Source organism: Dioscorea cayenensis, chromosome 12, assembly GCF_009730915.1.
Source record: "Dioscorea cayenensis subsp. rotundata cultivar TDr96_F1 chromosome 12, TDr96_F1_v2_PseudoChromosome.rev07_lg8_w22 25.fasta, whole genome shotgun sequence".
NCBI lineage: Eukaryota > Viridiplantae > Streptophyta > Magnoliopsida > Dioscoreales > Dioscoreaceae > Dioscorea > Dioscorea cayenensis.
Window position 1 is genome coordinate 18098541 of NC_052482.1, and position 18285 is coordinate 18116825.

Consider the following 18285-nt stretch of genomic DNA (forward strand, 5'->3'; position numbering starts at 1 on the left):
AAATACCCTTATAACAAAAAAAATATGTTGATGATAACATATATGAGTATTTTGTGTTTGTTGTTAGAGATAATGGAATTTATTTTTTATTTAAGATTCGGAATTTATCTTAATTTTTCAGACATTGAATGGAGTGATTTTCTGACATTGAATTCCAACCAATATTTTTCAGCATGTGATATTGAAAGACAAATAACAAGAAATTTGTCATGTTTCTCCTTGATACTTTAATTTGGGGAAATAGGTCAGGCATCAGATTTATAAATCTAAAGAAAAAAAAAATTGCACGTTCATAGAGTTCATTTGGAAAATCGCACAACAAAAAAAAAAGTAGAAAGGAATTGTTAATTACAACTGTAAACAAAAAAGGTAGGACATTTGTTAATTCCATGTCCCAATGTCCCATCTATAATAGAGTTCATTATGGATCTATATTAAACATTAATGAAGACTGAGAGCATAAAAAACTAAAATTGATAATCAATATGAAAATTAAAGTAACTATATGATCGAGAACCAACAAATACAACTGAAGAATTCTTCCAATATGATCTTACAACCTAAAGAATGCAAAAATCATCACTACAAGACATATAGATACAAAATCATGCAACTAAATATACCAATAAACACCAACCAAACTAAACTAGCAAAATTACAAGAAATATATTTTTAAAAAAAATCAACAACTTAACAATGTGATCTTATGACAAACATAGACACAAATCATCATAATTCTTCTGCATCTCAATTAAAAACCATTCATAAAAAAAAAAAACCAACTAAATTAAGCTCCAAAGCAACCTAAACAAGCAAATTCTTACAAAAATTAGCATTAAAAGAAAAACCAAATTAAAAGTGGGAGAATGATAACAGCACCATCAGATCAAATAATCTCTTGGTTTGATTGAAGAAGGGGAATTCACGAGATAAAAATCAGTGGAGAGGTTTGAGACATAATGGATGAACTCTGGTTGATACAATATCAGATCAAATATTGGATCTAGAAAGATACAACATCATACAAAGAACAATATTGAATCAAGAAAGGCTGAATATTTAGCAGAATCACAAAACAAAAACTGCAAAGATCAATGAAGATGGAAAGGGATCTCACCCAAAAGGAAAAAGGAGAGCTGGGAGACGGTGGCTTAGACGGTCTAAGAAATCGTCGGGCACTCTTGGTGAAGCTCTCGCACGGTAGTGAAGGATAATTTCCTCTTGTTTGTAACCCTAACAAAATGATGTAATTTCTAGAGAAGATCAAGGGCATTTTAGTTCAGATAAAAAGCAAAACCTCCCAATCCCTCCCCTAATTTGGAGGGTTGAGAAAATGGAGGTTTCTCAATCCTCCAAATAACTCCCTCAAACCTTACCCCCTATTAAAACCCTGGATCCAAACAAGGGTTAACCCATAACCTTGCCTTACAAAACCTCCAATAACCCCCATTCTAGCAAAGCCTTAGGTTATTTACACAACAAAATAATATGGAATAATTTATCACGTAGGAAATACAAGTTATTATTACAGAAATTATGACATATTTTATTCTTACATAATGAGTGTTTGATTTATCAAAATAAAAAAATTATAACCGGCCGATTGGTTACCGAAGACTGGCCAGTTAGCGGCCAGACTACCGGTGGATTGGTGATTAATTGCGGCCAGTCGCCAAAGGTCGGACGGATGATGATCGGACTACCGATAGACCCATGGCTGATCGTCGAAGGGCGGATGGTGGTCGGACCACCACATACATGTAATAAAAAATATTTCACTCGAAATATTTTTTTTTTATACCATAAAACCCATATTATGCCATACTTCTATATTCCAAATTAAGTGTCCAAACAACCAATATGATATAATTCTCATAATATGGTATAATTCTCTAAATTTTATTCTAGGCTTATGCTAAAGTATGAGTGGTGCTAAAACATGACGAGGCCAAAGTCACCCCTGTATGAAAGATTGTAATTGTGCATATGTGCAAGAAAGACGAAATTACTCTCTTTATTGATGAGTTGCATTCGCGTCAAGTTTTTTACTTGCTCATGAAAAAGAATTATCAAAAAGACATGCATGAACGAAAATGTACTAATTACCGTGGTTTACGAATCTTCTAAGAAAATCTCCATATCTTAGGAGAAAAAAAAACCATTGTTTCACTATTTTTTTTATAGCGGACCCATGACTATACCCATAAATAGTATTAATAAATAGTATTTTATCCAAATATACAATATATAAATAATATATAAGCAATACAACTGAGTGAAGGATTATAACCGTTGCTTTTTTTTTTTTTACATTCTTGAGTCAAACCATTGGACTATGCAATGATATGCCCATTGATGTCAAGTGAAGATCACAACAATATTGTGCAAATGAGTATAAGAAGCTATTTTTGGCATGGAAAATACAAATATCACAAGAATTAAAGAAAAAAAAATTAAAAAAATAAAAAACAGAAGAAATATGGGAAGGATTAACCAAACACGTTAAAATTATAAAGCACTAAAAGTTAATTTTATCCAATATTTTAATATTATTTATTATAATTTAACTATATATTTTTAAAAGTACAAAATTGGCCTTATTTGTATTTTTCTTCTAATAGTAATTCCCTCTCTTAATGCAAGCTTGCCTCAAGCTTGATAAGCTCACAAATCAATACTTGGGACACAAGATGCATGGCCCAAACCCTATCTTGCCCTAATATCAGCAAACTTACAAGGGGGCATCCTCAACTTAGCCCCCTCAAAACCACATGTATAGCTCTCCTAAACCCAAATAGAGTTTGCATTACTACAAATTAAGAGTAAAAAGGATGATTTTGTATAAAATGAAAGGTGTTAAGGGAATATGTTTGAAAAAAATAATAATAAAGGCTTGTAGGCAGGGATGGCAATGGGGCAGGTCATGCCTCTACCAGCCACGCCTCGCCTGAAACATAATCCACCCCACGTCCTGTCCCATTTTTCTTTTTTCTTTTTTTTTTCAATAAACAACCCCACCTTGCCCTCCTCACACAAAATCCCCGCCCCTGACTTGTTCTGTTGCTCGATTTTTTTTTATAGAAAAAACCATTTTGTTCAGAGGGGATTGGGTCAGAAATCGTGGGTCAGACTGAAAATTGTCACCCCTGCTTGCTTGCAAGAGATTTTGAACCTCTTAAAGACCTCAAGGTCTTTTCAAAAGTGCTGAGGACCTCAAGTTAATTTAACCTTTAATATATTCTATTATTAACTATATATATTTATATTTCAATGCCATTCTTCTATTATTTTATTAATTTTAAAAACTACCTAGTCAACCACCAAAATTATACTATTGATAAAAAAAATATTTTAATTTTTTGGGTTCCTAAAAACTTACTTTTTGTTTTTTTTTCCTTTAATTTTAAAATCAAACACAATTTAGTGTTTTTAGAAAATAATAATTTAGAACCCTTTTTTTTACTTTAATTTTAAAATAAAACACAATTAGTGATGTTAGAAAAACAATAATTTAGAACCCGTAAAAGAACACGAAAGAAACCCAAACAATAATTCTTATTTCACTGTTTACTAAAGAAATATCATTTTTGTGAAAGGAATGTAGTAGATCAATGTGTTGTAATTTTCATTATTTTTTAATTATATTTTATTTAAATTTAAGTCAAACTACCACATTTTACTATCAATTCATAAAATGGATCTTATTGAAGATTAATTAAAGCAGTTTATAAACTAAATGATCTAACCACATGGCACATCAATAAAGAGGAAGATATGGTCAAAGATTCCCATATTTTATATTTGGTTTACATTAATGCATAGTATTGTTTATTGTTTATTAATGAGATAAAATATATTATAAAACTTGATCATTATTATTATTATTTTTTGCCTCATGAATCTTTCAATTATTATAATATAAATGACTGATTTAAATGATGCATGTCATTATCCTGGGTATTAATTTACATATAAATGAAAAAAAATGGATTATTTTTATTTTCCAACTACTTCTAGTTGCTTAAATTTGATCCTAAAAATTTTACATTCATTGATCTTTTTTTCCTTTTTTATTATTATTTTTTAAGAATTATCTAAGTCATTAATCATGTGCTACTTAAGATATTACTTTTCTTCTGTATTTGTGTGTGCTTGTGTGTGTATAAATATCGTTGTTCAAATGGGCCGGGCCGAGCTGACACAGCCTACAATCCACTAAATATACGTTCTCATTAATGGGCCGGCACAGGCCAGGTATTGGTCCATCATCGAAAAAAATTATTTATATTCCAGTTTTTGATTAAAAATATAATTTATTATTGATGGGGATTGGTCCAAGTGATAAAAATTTTGGTTGTTTAAATAAATGGTTTTAGAGTTTGAATCTTTGAATGTGTAAAAGTACATCCGTTAGAAACAGTTTATTCATTTATAAGATTTTTAATATCTCACACTATTGAAAAATCAATGTATTAAAGACAAAAAACAAAAAAGTAATTTATTATTTATAATTTAAATTTATAAATCATCTATAACACTTGTATCATATTGATTTCATATATATATATATATATATTTGTAATCTTAATAATTTTATCTTAAAATAGTTAAGTTTGATATGGTTGAATATAAAAGTTAACATTTTAGATTTTTGAACGCATGTAGACAATGGGGATTAAATACACAATTAAAGTTTAAGAATTTTTTAAGGTGTACCCTTAAATATTTTTAAAATTGTGTATTTACCCTTAAATAAAATATAATTACATATATACCCCTCAATAATAGGTATAATTTCATATATACCCTTGAAGTTAAAATTCTTGTTAGTTAACTAAACTGTAAACATGCAAAATCACCGTCATATCCTTTGCATACATACATACCCTGAAAACTTTTTCATTGTAAATTTACAAATACCGCTTTAAAAAATCTAAAATTTAAAATAATTAAATTTGTGGTTTTTGAGGGGTGCACAACCAATTTACCATAATTAAGAAATACTTTTAATTTACAAAAAATAGTTTTATTGAACTTATTTATCGAACCAACAAAATCACCTAAACAAATTTTAATCATCACAAAAACTTGGGATTATGAATGCACACCTTTAAATAACACATTCACAATATCTACATATCACCTGTAACACAATTACAAATGCACCCTTAATTATCATAATTTGCATAACACATACAACTATAATATCGCAATATAAAATATTGTATAACATCAACAACACATGCATCAACATGTCCCCATGTTTACAAATACTTACAAATACATCAACATGTTTAGAAATTGATGTTTAGTACGGCAATATCTCCACAAAAATGTTTACAAATACATTAACATGTAAAATGATGTTTACAAATACAACAACATCTCCACATGTTCACAAAATAATATTAATACATCAACAACTCCACATGTAATTCATAAAATGATGTTTACAAATACATCAATATATCCATATGTTCAAAAAATGATGTTTAATACATCAATATCTCCAAACCTACAAAAATTAGAAAAACATATTATTTTAACTGTAAAGACCATGAAGAAATTTATGATAAGAAAAGAAGCCATCAATATGAACAATTCATACATTAATATTCTCTTAATTATGGATTTCTTCATTTGTTGGTAGTTTTAGGTCTTTCTACTCCCCTTCCCCTTCCCTCTTCCTCTTCCTCTTCCTCTTCCTCTAAAAATTAAGATTAATCTCAATTAGCAACCCAACGAACAATTAATTAGAAAAAAAAGAGCTAATGATGAGGATAAGAGAGGCTGCTACCCATGGCAAGCAATGGCGAAGGGACGGCGAGGATGCGAGAGGCGGCTACCCACGGCAAGCAACGGCGAGGATTTGACACTTGGGTGTCTATTGGGAATTTGGAGTAGAATGAATAAGGCATTAGGGTTATATGGGTTAGAGTATGAGGGTGAGTGTATGAATGGGCATTTTTGACATTTTACAAAAACTTAACCCCTGTTTTAACTATGGTTAAAATTGTATAGTTATTTTCTGTCACCAAAACTTAACATGAGGGGTATATCTGTAATTCATCTTATTTTTCGGGGTATACATGTAATTATGATGTTTGGGATTAAAATTTATAATTTTGTGGTTTCAACCAATTTACTCTAGCCTTTAAAGTTATTTGCAATGATATGTAATTAATAAAATAATCTATATTAATTATATAGGGAAAAAAATTGCAGATCCTAATAAATTTCAAAAACACCTTATATAACTTTGTAAATATCTTTTTATAAATTTTTTTAAAAATGGTCAGCAAATCCCATTTTGTGGGGAAAAAAATTAATTTTGACCTTATTTATTTGTTTTCCATTGATCCCAAGAACTCACTCCTAAATCATGTCGATCTCATCTAATCACATCCAATACAGTTGGTGTTGAGAATTCTATTGATCCTAAGAACTCACTCATAAATCATGTCGAGCTCATCTGATCACATCCATTAAGGTTGGTGTTGAAAAATTCCATCGCAAAAAAACAAAAAGGAAAAGAAATCAGTCACACAAACTGATATAACATGATGGAAGAAATATTGTTATTAGTTTAGAAAAATTTTAATTTAAATGTCTAACATAGTCTTTATTTAATATTGTACAATTATCTTAGTTTTATTAGTTATTTTAGTTTTATTTATTTATTCAGTAATTTGTCATTATTTATTATTTTGTCTTTAATTTAGATCTTTATAAATATTTGTTTTAGAGTTTGTGATAGGTAATCGATCAATTGAAATTTTTATGTTCTTTTTGTACTCAATTTTGAGTGAATTCTTGAATTAGAACAGCGTCTCTGGAATATGACTATGTCCTCGAGAGCGGAATAGCTGTAGTCGCTTCATTCCGTTACAGCATCAACATGTTCATCCTTGTATATATATATATATATATATATATGAGCCATATACAATAGTTGGCATTCTATTTGCATTGGTGCTAGTGGATGAGCTTGCTCAAGACGACTAGCTTTACCATCTTATGAACCAAAAAAACTTTAGAGCGAAATGAGAGTCTCATGCACTGTTTTGAATGAGTAAAAATGTGAGGGGTCCTCTTTTAGACTTTCACTAATCTTGCTCAGATGTTTCCTTTTCTTTCTATTACTTCAGAAGTAATTAGCATGGCCCTAAAAAATAGTTCTAATCATGCTAATGTACTTAATAAAAGGTCCTTGACCCATTTACCTCAACTTAATTTGCTTAGGAGGAAAGAAAAAAAAACATGGCTCCATAATGAAGTAACATAATTGTCCATAATAGCAATAACTTGCTATGAAATTAAGAACTCGTACGTTTGGCTCATAACCATGTTCTCTCCATGCAAAAAGCATACGTTCAAGTCTTTGTACATGCGTCAAGCTTGACTAAGTTAAGAAATGGAAAAGAAACAAGTGAAAAGACAAGAAAGGACAGCGTTCACACTTAATTTTCCCATGCTTAACTCCTGGGACACGTCAACTTATGTTTCTTAAGCATTTACAAAAGAAAAAAGAAAAGAAAATTGGAAAGAATGTATCTTCTAAAACACCATATATATGCATGTTAATAAGCTCATGAATATCATTCATTATATGTGCACTTTAATCATTATACTAGACTAGATTCTTGTCACTGTTCCATTTTGATGACTAAGCAGTACATGTTACATGCATGTATTCTAAATAAAAAGGAAAAGAATGATGAACCAAACTAATTAAAAGGCAAAAATCAGAACTATATTCAAAATACAAAAATAAGATCTTTAAGCACTAATTGATGATTCCTTATGCCAAAAGTACTTTCTTTTCAAACAGACAAAAGACTTAATTAAAAATTCTGGATGTAAAAGAGAACCAAGTAACAAATAGACACAAATAGAGTCAAAAGAGAAGTCTTCCTTCTATCTTTATTCTCTCAAGTTGTTATCAATTAAAGCTTTATCAGTTTCCATAGAGATTCCCCACCAAATGAAGTTTCAAAGCAACTTCCATGCATCTACCTTTCTCTTCTTTAACACCTTCATATGCATATATATATATATACAAACCAACATATACATATACATATATATATATATATAGTTCAACATCTCTAGCTCATTGCACCAAATTAAGAAGCTTAAAATGATTCAAAACATTCTGAGATGCCTCCATGAATGCAACCTCATGTGTTTCCTTCATAAAGCGGTGCATTGCTTCATGAAATTCCATCATAGTAGAGCAAAAAACAAATGCAGAACAAGTAAAGTGGAAGAGGAGGAGGGAGTAAATGAGTGTAAGGCTTGTTACAAGGCATATGAAGGATATATCAGTGGTGAAGATGCTGAAAGGGTGATTGAAAAGCTTGGTATAGTAAGGTTGGAGGAGTGTGAAGAGTTTTCCTTTGAGCTTCTTGACGGAGCTTATCAGTTGTTGGAGGAGAAGGAGGCAAACATCGGGGAGTTATCGGCGGCTTTCGCCGTCTTTGATGAGGATGGAGATGGAATGGTGAGTGAAAAGGACTTGTGGAGGGTGTTTCAGAGATTAGGATTTGAAGAGTTGGTGAGAAAGGAAGAGGAGTGCAAGAAGATGATCAGTGTTTATGATGAGGATGGTGATGGGAAGATTAGTTTGCAAGAGTTTAAGTGTATGTTAGAGTGTTCAACATGATATTTTTATATATGTTTGATGTGATTTTCTTTCTTCTGATATATTCTTCTTTGTTTGTATGTTTTGATGAAAGTGAAGTTGTATGTTGTCGTTATAATTATTAGTTAACCTTGCCTTAAGATGATGAATGAGATGAACTACTTAATTTGTTTCTTATAAGCTTAGTTAATTTATATGCTTATTTTAAAACAATAATTTTAAATTTTTGTAATAATATATATGCAAAATTTGTTTTAAAATTTGAATTCGAAGATAAATATTATGTAACATATAAATCTCTTTCTAATTACTACTATATATATATATATATATATTTACTTTAGTTAGGTACATAATTGTTTATACATCTATGAAAAAGTATGGAATTATTAACTAATATAGTTTATAGTTAAACCATCCATTATTATAAAAGGATGCATGCAAATAAACTTAACTAATTAGCAACTTATTGAATTTTTTTTCATGGAATTAAATTATACCTTTCATATATGGTATTTATTAACTTGTTGGTGGCAATTGAGTTTTTTTTCCTGATCAACATAAGGTGGGATGAGATATTGGAAGTCCCATAAATAAATAGACATCTCCTAGAGAATAATTTTTGTATAATCTAAAAAATCAAACTCAAAATCATTTATTTAAAAAAATTAATTCTCGACCACTTGGGAAAAAATAGGTATTATCTCTTTTATTCCTAAAATAATGGACAGGGAACCCTCTACTTTTACTTGCCCATTACAAATGGAAACCAGTGGTCTGTGGATGCATGCCTCTTTTATCCGGTCTATTAATTAGTAATTCAATGATAAACCTAAATGAATTGTTATAGTCCGCCTAGCCAACCAAACATGAATTCATGGACTCATCATTCACTAGGGCTAAGAGAGCCATGCATGAGCTCTTCGATGTAGGGGCGAGCTCACTCAACCATGATGAGCTCATCATGGTTGGGCCAACTCACTCCATGAGGAGCATACACCAAATGAGCTCACTTAATTGGTGACAGGTTTTTTGGGCCTCATGTGAGCTTGCGCAGGGCTCAGTGAGCTCACATGTGGCCAACAAGCTTCCAACCTCCGGGCAAGCTTGCAAGTGTCAGATAATTAATTCCCAACCGGTGTAGTCAAGGTGAGCTTGTGTTGAGTTTCAGCGCCATTTATGGTTAGAAAAATAAGTTGGGCTTTGGCCTAACACCCAAATGAAAAAAAAACTATATCAACAGTGGAAGCTTTGAAGGGCAAAATGGGAAACTCACTAATGTGTAGTGAAGTGTTAAAATGGGCTGCTTACTGTAGCTTATTAAGTGAAGAAGTAAGAAGGTCAGAACATTGAGAAAGAATAGAGGCAAGAAACTAAGAAGATGAGGAAGAAGAAAAGGGCCTAGGGTTTGAGCAAGCAAGATGATCGGACGGGAAATCAGTGCAGGATTTTGTCCAGAATTCGAGTGGTGAATCCTTACCAGTGGCTTTTCTAACCTACCGGGTTTGATCTTTCTTTAATCTCTTCTTGATGCCCATGTTGTCCATCATAGAAGCTAGTGATAAGGTGTATGTGTTGTCTATGAGCATCTTGTTGATGTGCATCTTGCCTCATTGTTGTAATCCTTTAGTTGTATCTAGTGAGAACACCCTCTTGTATCCCATTGTTGATATAGTGAAGCATTCCAACTGGCTTTAAGGAGTCCTGTAGTTTTTCCCTTGATTTGAAGGGCTGTCCACACAAAATCAGTGTCTTGCATTAATAATTTGCATTTGTCGAGTTTTAGAACTTTGTATCTCATTGTAGATCACAAAGAGGGGTTGTTTTCACATATGTAGGAGTTGGGTTGTTCCTAAAAAATCATCCCTTAGCACAAGATAGACAGAAGAGTATGCAGCCTACTGTGCACCTGCATAAGAGGCCACATAGGGTTTGTAGAAGAGTGTGCGGGTTACTACTAGCCCGTACAAAAGGCCGCACACATAAACAGTAGTAACATTGATATAGTATAGTGAACAATAATTTTGCTACAATACTCCTTATTGGCAGAAGGCTGTGCGGGCAATGTGCACCCGCAATTGAACCATATAGTGAACATTAACATCACTACATTGTGGTAAACAGTATAATTGCTACAATAACATAGCTAAAAAATTTCTACTGTTGCATTGCCGGGGACCCCGACAAATGGTATCAGATCATCAGGTGGACAGAGGTATTTCTTGTGATCTAAAATGGAAGGAAAAAATACATGTGGAATGATGAAGTTAACTCCATCAAATTATTCAATTTGGAAAATAAGGTTGTAAGACTTGCTAATTGTAAAAGATTTATGTCCCCCTACTATAAGGAAAAACCATAGAAGATGGGTGATAAAGAATGGGAGATATTGCATTTGAAGGTAGCCGCTACAATCAATCAATGGGTTGATGTAAGTATCTTCCACCACATTTATGAAGAAGTGAAGGCTGATGAGCTATGGAAAGAAACTAGAAGCCATGTATGAGAAGAATACCTTCAGAAATAATGCCACAAACTATCAGAAGATTGGTGAATTTGAAGTACAGAGATGGAAGGAGTACAACTGAGCATACTAGTGACTTTCAAGGCTTGGTGAACCAATTGGCCTCTAGGAAGATGCCTCTTGAAGATGAGTTGCAAGCATTGCTACTTCTAAGCTCTCTACCACAGTTGGGAAACACTTGTAGTGTGTCTAAGTACTTCAGCCCTTGGATGAACATTAATGGAAATGGTAAAAGAAAGTCCGTTGAGTGAAGAAGTCGGAAGAAAAGAGAAAGGTGAATCTTCTTCTGAAGCACTCATATTAGAAACCCATGAACAACATGAAAGAAGTGCAAGTAGACTTTCCACAAGGTTATGGGGACAGAGAAATATCCACAGATAGGCTAAGAAGTAGTAAAAACATCAAGTGTTTTCACTGCAACAGAGTGGATCATATGAAGAAGGAGTGAAGATTCCTAAGGAGAGAACATGGTAGAGGAAGTGAAGAACATAAAGAGACAAATACAGTAGCCGCAGAGGGTGACATTTGTGTTATCTATGATGATAGTTGTATTAGTATTGTCAGCCAAGATAGTGACTGGGTGCTTGACTCAGGAGCGTCATTCCATGTTACTCCTCATTATGAACCCTTTACTTCTTACTCTAGTGGTGACTTTGGCAATGTGAAGATGAGGAATAGTGCTACATCAAAGATTGTGGGTATTAGAGATATTTGGTTGGAGCCAAATCTTGGGTGCAAGTTGCTACTCAAAGATGCCAACCATGTTCCAAACATGCACCTTAACCTAATTTCCACAAGTAAGCTTGATGATGAGGGGTTCATCAATTGGTTTGGTGAAGGCAAGTGCAAGCTCACTAAAGGCTCTCTAGTGGTTGCTAGAGGAAAGAAGACGAGCACACTCTATGTTTTGCAAGCAAGGCTTCCCAAAATGAGAGGTGAATACCGTGAAGAAGGATACAGACATTGATATATGGCACAAGAGGCTTGGTCATATTGGCGAGAAAGAACTACATCTTCTTGTTAGGAAATAATGTCTACCCAATTTTCAAGGAATGACTCTCAAAACTTGTGTTGATTGCTTAGAGGGAAAAATATATAGAGTATCTTTTTAGTCATATTTCCCATGTACCTTTGTATTCATGATTTGATTTATACTAATGTATGTTCTATGCAAGAGAAAACCCTTGGAGAAGCACATTATTTTGTAACATTCATTGATGACCACTTAAGGAAGGTATGGGCTACTGTACTAAAGACCAAAGTCTAGGTGCTTGATTCTTTCAAAGAGTTCCATGTCAGAGTTGAAAGAGAGGCAGGGAAAAAGCTAAAAGCAGTCAAGGCAAACAGTTATGGTGAGTATAGTGAGCAGTTTGAAAGATATTGCAAACTTAGTGGTATCAAGCTTGAGAAGACATCTGCGAAGACACCTCAGTTGAATGATGTGGCAGAGAGGATGAGCAGGGCAATTGTAGAGAGGATCAAATGCATGCTCTCTCACACAAAGCTGCCTAAGACCTTTTGGGGGAAGGCAATTAGAACTATAGTGGATTTAATCAACCTTTCTCCAGTAGCTGTTTTGGACAGTGTTGTATCAAACAGGGTTTGGACTTGAAAAAATGTCTCCTATGATCACTTGAGAGTATTCGGTTGCAGTGCTTGCGTTCATGTTCCTAAAGATGGAAGATCCAAGCTTGATGGGGTTGAGGCAAAGCCATGTGTTTTTCATGGGGTATTGCCATGAGGAGTTTTGCGTACAGATTGTAAGATCCTGTGAACAAGGAAATTGTCATGAGCAGAGATGCGGTATTCCTTGAAGGCTAGGTGACAAATGATGACAACCAAGGTGAATCCCCTAGTTTCTCTGTTGGAGTTCTTGTCAATTCGGATCATATGTCCTCATTCATAGTGAATGTAAAACAAAGGGAGATGCCTAAGAAGATGGTGTTCAAGAGATAGAACAAGCCTATCTGAATGATGGAGTAAGGCCAGTTAAGCGCAATGTAGCAAAGGTCCTAGCCCGCACACGTTCCTCCTTTTTTAGAGGCCTTGTTGCTTGGTAAAAAAAAAGCTCCCACCAAACCAATTAAAGCTCTGTGAGCTCACCCAATGACGATATGTCTCGTGGTTGGGATAACTTGTCTTGGCCCTATCAAGTCACACACAAGCTCGCAAAGACTCTTTAAGCCTAGGATGACCAGCTCAGCAGACACTGTGGATCTCTCAAGGCATTGGGACAAGCTAGACGATGAAAATAATGAGAATATATTAAAGATAACTAGGATTGTAGTTTTATAAATAATATAATATTTAAGTTTTAAATAAAATGAATCACAAGGGACTCAAAGGATTTGAACATGTCATTTGCCATATTGAGCTTTGAGAAAAGGATTTTGAGTAGTTCATTGCATTGAATTTATTATTAAATATAGTGAAAGCGACTAAATTTTTTTTAGTATTCCAACTAAATTAAGTTTTGGGGATAATGAGAGTTTTTAATTTAAAAAAATTAAATTAAATTTGTAGCAAAAAAAATAATAAAAAATTGAGATTAAGAGTAATTTGTGGATGAGGTTAATAGCGGTGCTATATGAACTTTGAAATCACTTTTAAGTAAAAAGTTTCTAAGCAAACTTTAATTTAATTAATATTATTAAAATAAATACTAGCATTAGTATTTTTCAAAACATTAAAAGAAAATATTTATTATAAAATTAAATAATTAATATCTTCGCCTACATTTTTTTTTATAAAAATTAATAACCAAAATCACCTAATTTGGATTGTTAGCGGCACTAACTCGAGTCCCTTAAAAAAAAGAAAAAAACTGTGCGAGTTCAAAACCAATATAGAGGTATTTAATTTCGTGAGGGTTCAAACTCTTTGTATAAACCCTAATAACCCAAAAGAAAAGCGTGTAAGGTTTTAATTCCGTCCTCAACCCTTGACTACTCAGGGCTTGTTCCTTTCATCAATATATCTATATAATATTTTAATAATTGGCATGGTATCTTGGGATGCCTTGGAAGCAAAAATATTCTTCAAAATTAGAAAAGAAAGGTTGGAATACTACATTTATTAAATTTGAACACGACACCTGAGAACACATAAATTTTCTCATAATAAGACATGAAAGTTAAAAAAACATTTATTATTTCAAAATACAAAGCAAAATGAGTTGCAATGTTAAGAGGCCTCCTTAAATTTTCCCAATCCTCAAAAAGATTGGATACTTGACTGCCTTGACACCCTCCCCATGATCTCCCCATGCCTTCACAAGCTCATCAACCACCTCCTCTGTCAAAAGCTCCACCCCTTTCCCTTTTGCCGTTTGATATGCTGACCATGACCTTGATAAGATATAAATAAAAAATATATTATTTTTTTTTAATAAAACATGAATAAATTACGTCAAATACATAGATAAACATGAAGTTAATTACACAGAAAACTCAGTTAAAAAAAATACCATGAATTCGTTTATAAATATATATTATTTCATTACTACTCAAACAATTATAATACATGTTGTTAAATTTAAATCTAATTTAAATTTTTTCTGTAATAAATACTGATTTAAATAAACTATTGTAATATATAGCTTTTACCATTCTTTTCTTAATTTTAATCAGTATTTTGAATATTGATCTAAATTATAAGCTATCATTTTTGTAAATACTTGAATCTAGATATCAGGGTGAGAGAGATTAGACATTTAAAAGTCTACTTTATTTCAAATTGCTACAACAAGAGATATATATTCTTATTTTCCGCACATTTTCTATGCAAAACAGATACTACTAAATTTTCTAACACATATAACCAAAATATTAAAAGAAATAATAATTAAGCTAAATACATACCGTATATAAGTCATATATTCCCCCAACTCCATCATCTTGACAGTCTCAAACTCAAATGGTCCGGTGTTTTCCTCTCCGGCCACCGGCTCAAACGGAAACTCAATGCTCCTATACTCTTCATCCACAAACCTTCTCTCCGGTGACCAAAATGGAGATGATTTCTTGTACATCCTCTTCACAACTTGATCAATGTTAGCATCAACACTTGGCAAAGTATAGCACCATGCCGCAAATACACCATTAGATTTTAGTACATGTTTAACTAAGGAGAAAAATGCAGGGTTGGCGAACCAATGAAGGGCTTGTGCCACCGTGATTACATCGACGGTGGCCGGTGGTGCGACGAGGTTTTCGACCTCCGAAATGGACATAGTCGGAGGAGTGTGTTGGTAGTAGATATTAGCATGTTTTGATGCTAGTAACAATTGTTCTTCACTTGTATCTGTACCGATTACTTTGTTGAAGATATCTGCCAACTAAATTATATATATATATATATATATATATTAGTGTCATATATAAATATATATTGGATCATTGTAGTTAGCTAGTATTTCATATCTCCATTTATTTTAAGAGTTGAGAATTCAAATCCTATCTAATCCTACCTATGACTCGCTCATGAATTAGATTTTATATGAATTTTTTTTTAAAACAAATTAGCAGTAATATGTGAATTGTGTGATATTTAGTGAACTAATTGGAAAGAAATAATAATGTAAAAGAAGTAAATTGAAATTTTTTAAAATTAAATGACCAAAATAAAAATTAATGAACAGTGACTAATAAAATTATTTATTTATTTATTTATTTATTTAGTAGCTTATAATTTTTGCCCTCTCTAGTGAATGCATTTGTGTGTGCATGTATGTATAAAATTGATTTATCTATGATATGTGATTATATACACAAAAATAAAAAATAAAAAAGAATGATCACATTTAACCTAAATTAAATGAACCATATATAGTTCTGTTGGATCACAAGTGACAAAAATAAAAAATTAATGGCAAATAATTTTTTTTAAAAAAGTAAGGGGGCAGCAGGGCAATTTTTGCTATTTTTCAACAGTGACAAACATAAAACCTCTCAAATATAACCTGAATACATATAATTATTTTGCATATTTATTTATATCCGCATCAATAGATACCCCTTCATAAAGAATCATATTTCTATCCTACCAAATTTAAATTTATTTCAAATCTAATGTAATTTTTTTAAATTTAGAAGGGAGAAATATAAGGAAACATATATATATATATATATATGAATAATAGGCCACAAACATTTTTTTTTATAAATATAAACAGTATTGAAGGTACGGAAAATAGTACTGTCAGAAAAGAGATTTGAACCCATACCATTGATTTTCTTTCTATTCATTTTAGTCCCTGATTTTTTAAAAATAATTTTGTTTTTTAAATATTAAGATATATTTAATTCTACAGCTGTTTGTCAATTGTCATGTGAATGTTTTTGTTATTATTAGATTTGCTGTATTTGAGACAAATGGTTTACTATATATATATAACAAATAAAATAACTAAAAAAAATAAGAAATGTTTCTCTAAATTATAAAAATACCGAAAGAGCAGCTTGGCCGTTGCCGGTGCCGACGTCCCAAGCGAGATGGTGCTCCGGCGTCTTCGAGGCAATGAAACTGAACAGCTCCGGCGGGTAACTCGGCCGGGTTTCAGCGTATTCTTTTCCTTGTTTCTTGAATAGCTCTGCCATTTCTCCCCTTCCTTCCTTTCCTTCTTTCTTTCTTTCTTTCTTTCTTTTTTTGTTTTTTTCCCCATATATATATATATATATATATAAATAAATAAATGTTTGTTAAATTAGGTTTTACACGGGGAAGGCTTGCTTTTGATAACCTAGAATAATATTGTGGTTAGAGATGTGTGGATAGAAGATTGGTACAAGCAGAAAAAGAACGGTCAAATTTGGCAGGCAGCGAGAGTCCTGATGTTACCATCCAAGTGCCCAAAAAAAAAAATTATCTCTCTACATTTTCAAAATGCCTAATAAAATTTTAAAATTATTTATACGTCGCTAAATGTTTATAAATTTTTTTAGATATGTCCCTCCATTTTTTTTTAATCTTTTTATTTATTTATTTAACTTGCTCAAATTTTTAAAATGTAATTTTTTGTTTTTTTATATTAGATGACAAGCACTCTTATTTAAGGTTAATAGTTAGGGATTGATTTTTCCAAAACGAGAACCTTACACAAGAGACCCGATATCAGATAAACCGAAAGGCCATTGATTTTGTATGCTTTTTGTTTTTTTCTTTTAAATCCTCATGTACTCAATGTGGTTATATGTTTTAAAATACAGTGCTCAAATTTACAAAAATAATTTTTAAATATTAAATATTTATGTTTAATGAAACATGATAAATTATATATCAAAAATTTGTACAAACATAAAATTAATGCTGAAGTTTGAATCTGTTTTCTTAATAAAGATATGAATATCTTGTTTGGCGGAGATGATGCCAATAAATAATTAAAAAGTTGGTGGTTATTTATTTTTTATTTATTTTTAGTCCTTTTTTTTAAATTTAATAATTTTTTTTGTTTTTAAATCTTTTAAAAATATTAAAAATTGAGGGATTTTTGTGTGAATTTGAAAGAACTAAAGAGATTTTCTGGGTTTTTTTTTTCAAAAATAGGTAAATAATTATTTGTTTAATATTTTCAGTGATTTTCGCAGTGGGATTGAACTTGTACTGACTGCATACAGGTTTATGCTGAGCTATCAAAAATCATAACTCAAGCTTGATTATTAGTGAATTTTCTAATATTTATAAAAAAAAGAAAATAAATAAAAAAGGTATACGTGGAATGGATTTTAATATGAATTTAAACGAAACTAAGAATATTTAAATATTAAAAATAAAATGGTGATTTTTTTTTGTGATGAAATATAATAAGCTTTATATTTAAAAGCATGCACTCTGACATGGGGTAAATAAATAATAATTTTTATATTTATTATTTAGTTATATGTATCACCCAGCCAGACTTTTAATATATGCAATATTTAATTAATATTAATTAAGTTTTAGTTAATGAAAACTTTATACCTGTTATTTATTTAAGGTTTTATTTAAGCAAAGCGATACAAATTTAATTTAACACAAATAAAAAAAAAATTCCGTTGCCGGGACTCGAACCCGGGTCTCTCGGGTGAGAGCCGAGTATCCTAACCAACTAGACTACAACGGATTGGCGTTCTATTGTAGC

At 31.6% G+C, this 18285-nt stretch overlaps 2 protein-coding genes, 1 long non-coding RNA gene and 1 other non-coding gene across 4 annotated transcripts; 1 reads left to right on the top strand and 3 right to left on the bottom strand.

Moving 5' to 3' along the window:
* Positions 1-5320: 5320 nt before the first annotated feature.
* LOC120273432 lies at positions 5321-5880 on the bottom strand. The gene is made up of 3 exons (XR_005540526.1): positions 5798-5880; positions 5609-5707; positions 5321-5515 (listed from the first exon to the last, which is right to left on the bottom strand). It is a non-coding gene; the product is annotated as an uncharacterized LOC120273432 (long non-coding RNA).
* Positions 5881-8215: 2335 nt separating this feature from the next.
* Positions 8216-8665, top strand: LOC120273244 (calmodulin-like protein 3). The gene has a single exon (XM_039279874.1). It carries the CDS (start codon positions 8216-8218, stop codon positions 8663-8665), a length of 450 nt encoding a protein of 149 aa, XP_039135808.1.
* Positions 8666-14187: 5522 nt separating this feature from the next.
* On the bottom strand, positions 14188-16790 carry LOC120273863 (putative methyltransferase DDB_G0268948). Its single transcript, XM_039280596.1, has 3 exons — positions 16616-16790; positions 15029-15504; positions 14188-14515 (listed from the first exon to the last, which is right to left on the bottom strand). The coding sequence occupies exons 1-3, from the start codon at positions 16763-16765 to the stop codon at positions 14365-14367; spliced, it is 777 nt and encodes a 258-aa protein (XP_039136530.1). The 5' UTR covers positions 16766-16790; the 3' UTR covers positions 14188-14364.
* Positions 16791-18194: 1404 nt separating this feature from the next.
* TRNAE-CUC lies at positions 18195-18267 on the bottom strand. The gene has a single exon. It is a non-coding gene; the product is annotated as a tRNA-Glu (tRNA).
* Between the last annotated feature and the right edge of the window lie 18 nt (positions 18268-18285).